The following is a 13,122-nucleotide window of genomic DNA, read 5'->3' on the forward strand; positions in this document are numbered from 1 at the left end:
TCTCTAAATATACCATAAGCCTGTCTTTCACTCACCTCATATTGCAATTCCTGTTTGTGTTAGACTAACTTACTTCTCTACAAACTGTCTAAAGTTTCTCTAAAAACTGAATGTGTCATATACCTTGTATCAATTTTTAACCAATGTTTTATATTTTAATTTGTCATAATTATTCAAACTGCAAATGTTTTTGTTTTATTTTTGAAAATTGTAAAGTTTTTGTTCTTATTAATTCAGAGCGTTTCTCCCCAGGCCTCCACTGAAAATGGGCTTCTGCCCAGTCGGACTTTTCCAGTAATCAAATGTCAATAAATAAATAAATAAATGAAAATGAAAATGAAATGGGAAGTATGAAACGATTATTTTTCTAAGTCTGTTTCTGCAGATCATATGACAAAAAGTAAATAAATGAAGGTGTAACAGGAATAATCAATACCAGGGGTGTAGATTGTGCAGTATTTACTCAAATGTGCTTTTGTTAGAGTACCTGGGCTTTGCTGTTTTGATGTAGCTGTAGTATTCAGGGGTATATGCTATACAATTCACAACTCCATTTCTGGGTAGTGCTTAAATAAAGTTATGAAGAACACTGCAAATGGTGCCATCACTCACTCACTTTGTCTCAATTGAGCCATCCACTTGTTATGTGCATGTATAATCATTGTCCTGATTAACCCATGTATGAAACTGCATTCTTAAAGTGAAGAAGTTGCATGTTTGTGTTTTTTTTTTTTGACTAGACTAAAGGGATCTTGTTTTCTACTACAGGGTTTATCATATTGATGACACACCTTTGGGATCTGGAGATGGAACCTGTGACTTCAGCAAATCCTTTTGCGTAAGTGTTGATTTATGAGTATTTTGACAATAGTATTATGAGTGTGAAGTATATGTGAAGTTTAACAAATAGGTTTTTAGCACATGATTGTAGGAGGTACAAGGCACCTGAGCTGTTAGGTAATTTCCGCCTTGCTAGTGCGCACCCTTAGACCCTTCCCCTTATCTCAAGAAGGGCAAAGCCAGTCATATCAAGATTGAATTTATGAATGCCCATCCAGTTTTCTACCTTCTTTTTAAAGGCAGGCAGTGTGTAACGTCAATTTATTGGGCGAAGTCGTTTGCTTCAGAGAAGAGGTAGATCCTGTATGATGAATCTATTCCCCTTCTTTGTCTTATATATTTGTAGGAGTAGATTTAGATTTCTGGCCTTACTACTAGCTGGACTGTTTGATTTATTGAGTTATAAGAGCTGTTGGACTGCTGGATCCCATATAGCCCTATAAGCCAGGCACAAATCACCCTAAGGTGCATATATGAAACTGACTATAAGGACAAAACCTCAAGTCTCGATTAGTGGTGCCTTTTAAACCTTGATCTAATTAATTTTGTAAACCTTTGGGTAGGGTATTTCCAGTTATTTGATATGTTAGTAAGGTACATCCCATAGGGGGCATTGTACTTAGTGGTGCAGCTAATCAAAGCAGAGCATGGAGACGTGAGGTCTTCTTTTGATTTTGAAGAAATTTGTTTAACTCTGTGCTGTGCATGGTAAAATGATTTCATAGCCAATGTTGCAACGTCATGGTCAAAAGTAAGGGAGCTGTCCACCCAAGTACCCAGATCTCTCATGAAATTTCCATTTTGAAGTGGTGTGTTATTTATTTGTGTTATAAACTGGAGCTAGGATGTACTTACCAAATGCTAGAATGTTGGACTTTTTAGCATGGAACTTGAGCTCATTTTTAGTACACTAGCTATTAAGAAATGCAGGCGCTTGTTGGAGTGTATGTTTGTCAGATGTGGACTTTTTTGATGACTCCTAGCTTACAATCATCCACTAACATTATTAACCAGAGCTCCTTATTTAATAAGTGGCATTTAAAGAGGTAGGTATCAAATATCAGAGGTACCAAAACATATCTGTGTGGAACTCGCTTGTTACCTTCATGTTCTGAGATGATCCCCCCACCCCACCTCAGTGTGTGAGTCCTTCTCCATTAAGACAGTTGGCTAACCACAAACCACATATAGGTCAGTTTGGAGATACCTCAGTTTAGATCTGGACTTCACTGTGGTCATACTTGATTCCATGAAGTGACACAGTTGCCCTAAAGGCTTGCATAGAATCAGTCCAGTGACATTTATCTGGAGATTTGTAATCAATTTGTTATGCAAGACTGCCACCTTTACATCTTTCAATTTCCTGACAAATACTTCACACCTGCTATGTAATATAAGCACACTCCTTGCCTTGGTAGCTACACCCCTTTTAATAAGCCATGACCAGAAGTGCCATTTTCAAAGGCTTCAGGAGAAACAGGGATCTCAATCCATTGTACACTTTTCATCTGGCACACCTCCCAGTCATAGATTCATGGGTAATACTTGGCTATCAGTCTGTAGACTATTACAAACCCAGCCAGTAACCAGAGTTCAGAATCAAACACTGTACCTTGAATCTGTGAGGTTAAGACCTTAACCATTATGCCAACCCTCCTCCTAAAATTAATCCATCCATTATCTCCCTATCCTAGTCTACACACACCATCCAGATTTTCTTACTTTTTCACATGTTGGCTTACTTTTCAGCCTTTTCATGCAACCTTTCAACATGTCTTAACTAGCTGAAACTGCATTGTAAAAACTGTGGAGGAAACAATTTAATTGTGCTATGGATCTGGGGGCTGCTAGGCCCCAAGAAGCCATAGGGTCCAAGTTGTTCTGAGGTGCATGTTAAAGCTTTTTGTCAAACTTTTGATCTAATAATGGCCTGAATAAAAATCATGAATAAGGATTTTTTTCTAAGGAGGAAATAAGATTTGTCCAAGGCTTAATGTTCAGGAATGACACTGATAAGTTTTGAAGTAGTTACCCGTAGATGGAGAAGACAAATGATTATAAGGACATAAATCATATCTATGAATAGTGCTTGCCTCCACTTAAGAGTCCCTAGTATGTACTACCCTGATGTTGTACTATGAATATGAACGAACAAATAGTCTTAGTCACATATTTCAAGTTGTTCATATATTTCAAGTTGTTTCTCTCACACATCTGTGTAACACACCTCTTAATACCTTTCCCCAAAAATACAGATATCTGTGTACCAAGAAATAAAAGTAAAAGAAACAGAACACTGTAACATATTTCAGTTTGCTGTTGTCAGATGTATATACACAGCATGTCTCCTTGCCCTTTCACTGAAGAGATAATCACCTGTTTATGCTTATGATGTTCAGTTGTACAGTGGTAGCGTTGTTGTCTCACAGCAAGATATTCTCCTGTTCGATTCATGGCTGGGAGTGCCTTCTGCGTGGAGTCTGCATGTCCTCCCCGCGGACGAGTGACCTCCGAAAGACATGCGTGAATAGGCGTGCCTTCGCTGAAGGTTGGGTGTCGGGCTGGCAACTCGGCACCATAAAAAATCGACTGCCAATCATTAGCGTACCGGAGTTCCACTGTGACGACCCCTAACTGGGAAAAGCCGAAAAGACAAACAACAACATGTTCAGTTGTCTGTCTTAGTCTTCGGTTCACCCTGCATTGAAGATGCATTGGGCCACAAGTTGACTTCACTGTGTCCTATCAGCTGCTTCTTCTTTAGCTTCCTTCCAAGTCATATTCAGGTGACAGAAGTCTGTTGTTACTACTCCTTTCCAGTTTTGTCGAGATCTGCCTGGTCTTCTCTTGTCTCCAGCTAATTCCCAGTTGAGAGATTGTATAGGCATCCTGCTAGTGTCCATGCGGTTAACATGACCAAGCCAACGTAGTCTTCTTTCCATAATGATATTTTCAAGTTTCCGTTGTTGTGTTCTTTCTCTAACACTCACATGTTTTACTTTTTCCTTCCACAATATTCCTGAAATGCGTACTAGCCATTTATGATGAGCAGCCCCCTTTTTTTCTCATGGTTGATGATGTGATTGGCCATAGCTCAGCACCATATAAGAGTGTAGACAGCACCAGTGCTTGGTATAGCTTCACCTTTGTGGACAGTGCAATGTTTTTTGATCTCCAGATTTTGGATATTCTAGTGAATGCTGCACTTGCTTTTCCTAGTCTAACTAGAACTTCCTTCTCACAGTTACCTGTATGAGAGATGAAACTGTCCAGGTAGCAGAAGTTCTCTGTCATGTCTAGTATTGATCCTGCAGCCATTATGTCTTTGTTGTCATTCCATGCTTCACTGACAAACACTTTGCATTTGTCAGGATTCATTTTGAGTCCTACATTCTTACCTTGTTTCTACACTGATGTGGTCATTGTCTGCATTCTACTCCATGTTGTTTCAATAAGAGCTACGTCATCAGTAAAGTCCAAGTTACATAGCTTGTTGTTATCGATTCATTCCAGTCACACTGAGTTTCCATGTAATGCTTTCCGCATGACCCAATCAATAACTATTGCGAATAATAAGGGAGACAGTATACATCCCTGTCGTACACCAGTGAGCACTGCAAATCAGTCACTGTACTCATTATTCACCCATATTGTGCACTTGCTGTCTTGATATACTGACTCTTAGAGTGTAATGAATTTTGGAGGAATCCCGTATTCTGCCAAGATGCGTCATAGTGATGGTCTATGTGTATAGTCAAAGGCTTTTTTTGAAGTCCACAGTGTCAACAATGACTGGTTTCTTCCATGCTGTTGCTTTTTCTATAATTTTTCTGAGTGCAGATATCTGGTCAGTGCAGGATTGACCTGATCTAAATCCAGCTTGTTCCTGTCTGAGTCTGTCATCAACTGCTCCTTTCAGTCTATTCAGTAATACACTGACGAAAACTTTGCCTGGGATTGACAACAATGTGATTCTATGCCAATTTGTGCAGTCTCTAAGATCTCCCTTTTTTGGTAAACGGATGATGATGCCATTTTTCCACTCATTGGGTACCGTTTCTTGAGTCCATATGTTGTTCAAGAGACATGTGAAATACTCCACTGAAGACATAGTATACTTTAGCAACTCTGATTGTATCTGGTCTGTTCCAGGAGCTTTTCTATTCTTTAGTTTGGCTATGGCTTCCTTTACTTCAGTCTCAGTAAAGTCTGCCAAGTTCACATCCAGAATCATTGTTGACACCTGGCCATCATTGCAGAAAGTCATGACATCATCTGGTGTGGGTCAGTCTAACACAGATGATACAAAATGTTTTTGCCATCTCTTTAATTGCTTCTCTTGTGTTTTTGCAGTTTTTCCATTTGGTAATTCAATAGGTGGCCTTTATTTATTCTCGTCCGTAAGTTCTTTGGCAACACAATATAATGCCCTGGAATTTCCAATCGATGCTGCTGTTTCTGCCCCTGTTGCCAGTTTTTCAACCCATAACTTTGTCATTTTTGCACATCTTTTTGACCAGTTTATCTTTCTGTTTATATTCTTCAGTCAAAGTGTCGAATGACTTGCCAGTTTGGTATGCCTGCTCTTGTCTTCATTTGCAGTTATGTCATGAATCAATGGCTTTCCGAGTTTTAACTGTTATCTATGCTTCTTTTCTTTTGCCTCTCTTATACCCAGTTGTTGCTTCTGCACTCTCTTTGATGATTGCCTTGAACTGTTCCCATTGCTGTTCAGTGTCATCATCTACACTCTATAGGGCAGATAATCAGTTTTGGACCTTAATGTTGTATCTGGTTTGCATGTCAGGTGACATCAACATGTTGTTGTTAAATCTAGGAAATACTGGCTTTTTCTTTTGGTTCTTGAGTTTCATTTTCATTGACACAACCAAAGGTAGTGATCAGATGCGACATCAGCTTCTCATTGTACTCTGACATCTTGAAGCATACTCTCACCCATCAATGAGATATGCAAATGTGATCAATCTGATTCACTGTGTATCCGTTGGGTGAACACCATGTTGCCTTATGAATGTCTTTATGTTCGAATATGGTGCCCCCAACTTTAAGGTGATTGTCAATACAGAACTACAGGAATCTATAACCATTATCCATTCTGTTTCCTAAAGCAGCAGAGCCAGTGACGTGTTCAGATCCCTCTTGCTTCTGATTTGAGCATTGAAAGCACCCATAATTCTAAGAACATAACTGGGAATTGAGGTCATCACATCTTGTAGCATTTCAGAAAATTCTTCCTTTTCAGTATCTGTGGTGGCTTCTGTTGATGCAGAAACTTGTAGTAACGTTAGTTTGGTGAAATGGCTGTGTAAGCATACTGAAATAATTCTGTCACTGATTGATTCCCAGCTGACTGAAGTTTTTGATGCCTCCTTGCTAAGCAGTATGCCATCTTCATTCTCATGCCTATCACCACCTGAAAACAGAATGGTAACATCTTCTGAAATAATTTTGCCTGATCCAGTCCATCACATTTCGCTGATTCCAACAACCAGTAGATTGTTACGCTTCATCTTGTGTATGATTTCTGCCAACCTTCCAGTGCTATTGGCTGTATGAACATTCCAAGTGCCGATACGTGTAATGGATTTAGCAGTCAAGATTTCCCTTGTCGAGGACCTAACTTTTTTTGACTTTCATCAGATCCCTTCATCAAGTTGCAAGTTCTCTGGTTCAAAGACATTGCAAATGGGCTTTCTCCTGCCATGCTGAGTTGAACTGAGTTTTGTTTTGTCTTCTTGTTGTTTCTGTTGCAGTATACATTTTTACCTGAGAGAGATGCAAGCCCTCTGCAGAACCTGTTCTCTATGAGATATTCAGTTGTGAGGAAAGTAAAAAAAAGAACAAAGGAATATATCCCCCCTCCAAAAAAAAAAGATTGTTACCTCATTCTACTGCCAATAACTCCACTGAAAAGATATCTCCATTATCCCTGCCAATAAACCTTCTGGATCAAAACTGCAACAAATCATTTAATGTAAACATAAAATAAAAGGTATTCTTTATTTCATGGGCTTCTGGACATTATTTTCTTCTTCATAATTATTGAAAGTATTGCAGCAGTCAAGAACACGGACTTCTCGTTAAATAATATTTATTAAGACCATAAAAACAATAGAAAACAATAATAAAGCTTGAGCTTTTTTGTCCTTTAAACAATAGGATTTCTTCAGAATCACCAACCCAATAAAAAACAGGCTCTTAAATACTGAACCACTTAAACAGTTAAAAAACATACAGTAATTTAAATGTACCTTGGACATAAAATGGCACTCACAATAAAAGCCAATAATATGACTTAAAGAACTTAAATAAATTTATACACATTTAAATAAAATTGGACCTTAAATTTAAAATGGGCTGTAAGGAAATATTCTTGCTAATACCAGGGGGCTGTGAGGCGTGTAATCTCAATTTTCATTTTAGTTCTTTCTCTTCAAGCTTAGACTTGAAGTCACCCCCCCCCCCCCACTCCCTGATTAATCTTGAACTGCTCTAAAATCACAAAATTAAGGGCAATACATTTTGAACTAGTGGTAATATTTTTAAATAAAGCATTGTTACTACTATGCTTACTTATCCGATACATATGCTTGTAAATTCTTTTTCTCAGGGATCTTTCATTTTTGCCCACATAGAAAGCTGGGCACCCTGAGCATTTAGCCAAATAAACTACCCCTTTAGATTGGCAATTTAAAAGAAATATTTTCCAAAATTAAATGGTCAACCTCCAGAATATATTGACATTGACCACATGAACCACGCTTAGTTATACCTCTCTTTTGCAAAATCTTATAAAGTAACTCTCTCTCTAAATTTTGTTTTATGATGGAACCTGTTTTAAAAACAAATGAGAGATTGTGGCCTGTAAACTGGTGAATTTCTGGGTTGCCCCTTAAAATGTTCCACGTTTTCTTGGTAATATTTGTAATTTCTCTTACCTATGGGCCCTACTTCAAAACTGAAGCCCTCTCAAAATTTCCATTTTCTTGTTCACTAATGTAGTGTTTCTAACCTACTCCTCATAGGGGTTTAAACGTTTTGCCCTATTGAGACAGTACATACATCCTAATGTCTTTGACTAGGGGTGCTGGATAACCTCAAGCTAAAAATATTTTAGCTACAACCCTGAATTATTTTATTACATCTTCATATTGTGAGGTCATCCTAGTGGCAATAATACACTGGCCTTTTACAATACTAATTTTTTGATTAAGTGGGTGACAACTGGAAAATTCTACATAGGAATTACTGAAGGGTGGCTTCCTGTAAATGCTTGATTTAAAGCCCTTTCTAGTATTATAAACCATTGTGTTCAAATAATGAATTACTTTGTTCCTTACTAAAACTGTGTGTAAATTTTAAGAACGAAAAAGTATTATTAATATATCTCATAAAACTATCAATATCTTGCTCTGACCCCTCTCATAGGATAAAACTATCATCCAGGTATCTAAAGTAGAATTTAATGTGATTATAAAAATTACTGCCAAAAACAAAATTCCCATTCTAAAAGCAGAAGATGAGCATAAATGGTGGCACAAGAGGCCCCCATAGCAAGATCTTTAATCTGTTTAAAAAACTCCTCTTCGAAAAAAATAAAATTGTTGTCTAAAACCAGAGCTGTCAGGTCGTAAATCAAATTAATCTTGTCATTATTGAAAGAAGTGTACTTCACCAAACTATTATGAAAAAAAATCCAGCCATTCATCCTTGGGTATAGAAGAGAACAAATCAATCACATCTGTGGTCAAAAATGTAATATCTTCAGACCAAAGCTCAACTTTTAATCTCCCTAAAAATTCCCAAGAATCTATAATAATGTGATCGACTTTATTATAGATTAGTCATTGATAGGTGGCTAAAACCAATCTAGTATGTTAGGTCTTAGCTCCATGTCCTGCCACTATAGGTCTGAAAGGTGGTTTATCCACATTCTTGTGAATTTTGGGAATACCAAACATAGTGGCTACTACTGGATTCTTTACCTTCAAAACATTGTAAATATCCAGGGAGATTCTCTAATCTAACAGATACTCTTCAAAATAGGAGTCAATTCTTCCATAACTAATATTAATGTCTTTAATAGAAACAGGTGAGTATGTCCCACAATCACATAATAAATCATACATTGCTTCTGAATACTTCAAAGAACAAATATAACAATCCACCCACCTTTATCGGGTTTCATAACTCAGATGGTTTTGTCATTTCTAAGCAGCTTATCAAATAACTCTGTCTCTCTTCTTTACTTAAATTATTATAGTATAAACTTTTATTTTATACTTGACTTGAAGATGATAAATATCATCAATAATAGGTTTCTCCAAAACTGCTAAGGTCTGGTGCAAAGGGGGATTAAAAGTACTTTTCTTTCTAAGTAATTGGCTGTTGCCAAAGACTTCTGTAGTGCCATCAGAAGGTCCTATCTTTAAAATGAAGAGCTAGATTTAGTTTCCTAAATTAAATTTCAGTTTCAATTAAAATGTCAAGTAAATCAAATTTTTTGGACAGTACAAATCTTAACCCTTTTTTTAAAAAAGAGAAAAATGTTCTTTAGTTATACTATTATTTTTATAATTGTAAATGTGAAACCCATTAAAAGTGTGCACAATATTGTTAGTTGTAACTAACAGGGATAGTGGGGTTTCCAATCTTTCCTTGGGTGTGAGTAAGTTGTTTGATGCCAACCCTGGTCTGAATCTAATTGCCTTGGGTTCTGCCACCTGAACCTCCATAGTAACTGATGTTGAAAAAAAATTAGATCTTTTGTCACCATAATTGTAACTAGTCTTAAAATTTCTATAAGAATCTTTTAAACAATTTTTTTCTTGTTGCTGACCACTATTGGGTTTCTTAATGGGGTAGGCTTCCTTATCCCCGTATTGTTTTAAATCCTTCTTAAGTTTCCTTTCATTTATTTTAGAACACTTCTTTTCTACTATATTAACTCATTACAGCCGAGTGACGTCTCCAGGCGTTTCTGCAGTTACCTCCTACTGCGCCTCTATACATCAGATTTTGCCTGTTCATATTTGCATTAGTAATTCCAAAACCATGTTACATACAAGGTATCAGAATATTTTATCTTGAAGCATACATGATGGCAAACACAATTGCATTGACATATGACATCTGTTGATTAGTATTTGTTAGAACTTTAAGGTGATAACTTCATTTTTTAAAGGCTGAAGCTACACCCACTGGGAGTTAAAGGTACACCCTCAAAAGAGCTCTAGTGGAAGGAATGAGTTAAATTGCTTTTTGTAAAACCCTTCCCATTGTTTAAAAAACAAGTAATTTTTAATGTCACCATTCAGTTTTTCAATTTCCATCAACAAACTGCTAAGGTTAGTGTCATTATATTTTATAATCTCCTGCATACATTCAAACCCAAATCTATCAAACATTTCAGTAAACTCTGTTTATATTTCATCACTAAAATCAAGCCCCAAAGGGAACTTAAACAATCTCAAGCCCTGGGAATCAATTTTAACTTCCAAACACCTAACATTAAATATGCATTGTCCATTTGAAACTGTTTGATTGTAAAAAGTTTATTTTCAAATAAGAATATTAAGTCTTTCAGTGAGTCCCAAGAACTCTGGTCATACCCTACGTTAGAATACCTGGGATTAGGTTTGTCAGTGTAGAAATTAAAATTATTGTCAATAAACTGTTCAAAGAAACCCAAACTACTCCTAACACTTGCCTTATTAAAATGTATGCAAGTTTTTTTTGTGTAATAAGCTCCCATTCAAAGCAAGTGATGTTGTTAGAAAGCATCTTTCAGTTCATAACATTATTGTTTACTGATGCCGAATTTACAGCTACGTAGGTCTTTTTAGGAACAGTACCTTTCAGAATAGCTCCACGTGTCTCGTATTCTTCACAGATGAAAGTAGAAGAAGCCATACCATTCTTGTTGTGGTTGACTGAAAATGGTAAATCTCCACCATTAACACCAGGAATAAGGTCCTCTCCTCAACAACTTGTTTCAGTGTGTTCTCCATTTGGAGCAACCACTGGGGGACTAACTTGCTTCCATGTTATCGAGAAAGTGTTTTCCGATTGGCTGATAAGTTCAGTCAGCCTTGTAAGCTCTCCTTTAACAATTTAAATTTCTGAATGTATCCTATTAATCTAATTGGGGTGTACTGGAGAAAAAATGGAAGAAATCTCATCTAGAGAGTCCATTTTGACTGCAACTACAAAACTCCGACTAATACACAGTAAAATGTAGTGATACAAATCCACTAGTAACTATCAAAAGTATCACAGCAGTCAAGAGTAGTCCTTGATCTTGACTGCTGCGATATCTTTGATAGTTATTAGTGGATTCATTTCACTACATTTTACTGTTTATTCTTCTTCATAATTGCTTACTTCTTCAGTATGATATTAAACCTGTCATCAAGTCAGCAACAGGGGGAGGCAATTGCCAACAAGACAGAAGTTTTTGTTAAATATAGGCACTTCTCATATGCGTGTATGTGTTGATATTGTAAACAAACACTACTGACCCTGGAGAAACAGTGGAGAGTGCTACACACACTGCAAAAACTGGATAAAACACCTGGACTACTGGAAAAACAGATGAGGAGCTCCATTTTGAGACGATCTGGAATAAGAAAACAAATGAGTGACAATTCTGTTGTTAAGAGATGATGAGTATTCTTATCTTTCTTCTTTTACTTGCCTTCTTCATTTCTTAGGCAATTGATTCAAGTTTTCAGGTTAAAAATTTCAGTGTCCATAACAAAGATGCTACTTTGTTTTCATGGTAGTTCTAAATTGGAAGAATAAAGGATTCATACTAACTCAATGAACCATTTTTCTTTGAACTGAAAAACAGTGGAAAAATGAAGCCGAACTTCAGCTCAAACTAGAACCAAAGCATTCTTGCAGGGGAACAAGCCTATCTATTCTTAACACATTCCCACTTCTAAAATTATATTAACTCTGAAATAGTGCAAAAGTTTTTAAAGAAAACGTCTGTAATGAATTATCAATCTGATGATGTTAATCTTCTTCCCATTCATCACTGATGGGTTTGGTTCCGAGGCTTCGGAACTGAGTCAGCCTAATACCAAGCTTGCATACACCAAAAACCTCTTGAGCTAAGCTGCTACCCACAATGCCCTTCTCCCAGTAACCTCAGATCTCATTTGCCGCGCAGCCATATAGCAGCGTTTCACCGAGCGCTGTAGCTAAGTGTCATATTTTTATAAAATTTACTGTATTTTTAAATTTTTCTTTCTACTCGAATAACTCGTTTTCTACCCTGTTCTATATTTAGCTCTACCCGTTTGGTATTTCTCATACCATCATTGGTAATGCCTTTTCCTACCCTTGTGGTATCTTTTCATACCATTGTTGGTATTTCTCCTTTTTCTCTTCTGTACCTTGCAGTATTTTGTTTGTTTGTGTTTTGAATATGTCTGATAAAAAGTGGACTTCGGGGTTCAAACATTGCACTTCCTGCAATGGCAAACTCCCCAACAGCAACTTACATGATGATTGTGTTTATTGTCTGGGGGTTTCCCACCTGACTGTGAAACCTCCTTGCCAGATTTCTGTAAGCTTTAGTCAGCGGATGATGAATGAGAGGAAAATTAAGTTTATCTTGAAAGGTCTACTATCCTCACCTTTCTCAGAGGCCCTTTCTGTGTCGGAGGGCACAACCCCTCCTTTGAAGGACAAGAAACATCCACATTCTGATTCCTCTTCACTGGTTGGTGAATAGGGTAAGTCTCACAAACACAAGGCCCACAAGTCTTCTACGGAACATAAGATTGCTCCCTCGGCTGTGTTTATTCCAGTTCCGAGCTCAGCTCCAGTTGCTTGTGTGGACATTACCATGACTTCTACGTCAGTGCCGCCTTCGGCACTGACATCTACGGTACCTGCCGCAACTGCAGTTATGACTATGGCTCCAACATTATTGTCTTCGGCAGCCTCGGTACCGACCTCACCTCTAACTGCACCAAAGTCAGTTCCAACGATTCCCTTGGAGCCGATTATAACTTCTACACAAAGTGTTTCTTTGGCACCGAGTCCTTTCTCAGCACAGTTTGTTCCCCTGTTACCTGTTTCCAAGTTGGAATCTTCGGTGCCGAAAATTCAAACACCACGGACCAAGTACTCCCCGTCATTGGACCCGTTTTTAGGCCAGGCTAATAGCCCATTTTTGGACTGACCTGACTCCCCTTCCAGAGTGTCTGTAAAGTCTACCAGGGGTCTGTCTGAATTCGATGTGGTGCG

General features: G+C 37.5%; 1 protein-coding gene across 1 annotated transcript in view; it reads left to right on the forward strand.

Moving 5' to 3' along the window:
- WDR35 (WD repeat domain 35) overlaps window positions 1-13,122 on the forward strand; it is a 2,872,164-nt gene that overhangs the window by 1,292,004 nt on the left and 1,567,038 nt on the right. The window contains exon 14 of the mRNA XM_044065775.1: window positions 769-838. Within this exon, the coding sequence (XP_043921710.1) occupies window positions 769-838 (70 nt within the window). The remainder of the gene's footprint in view (window positions 1-768; window positions 839-13,122) is intronic.

This window comes from Protopterus annectens, chromosome 1.part0 (genome assembly GCF_019279795.1).
Source record: "Protopterus annectens isolate FY-2018-M chromosome 1.part0, PAN1.0, whole genome shotgun sequence".
NCBI classification, from domain to species: Eukaryota; Metazoa; Chordata; order Ceratodontiformes; family Protopteridae; genus Protopterus; species Protopterus annectens.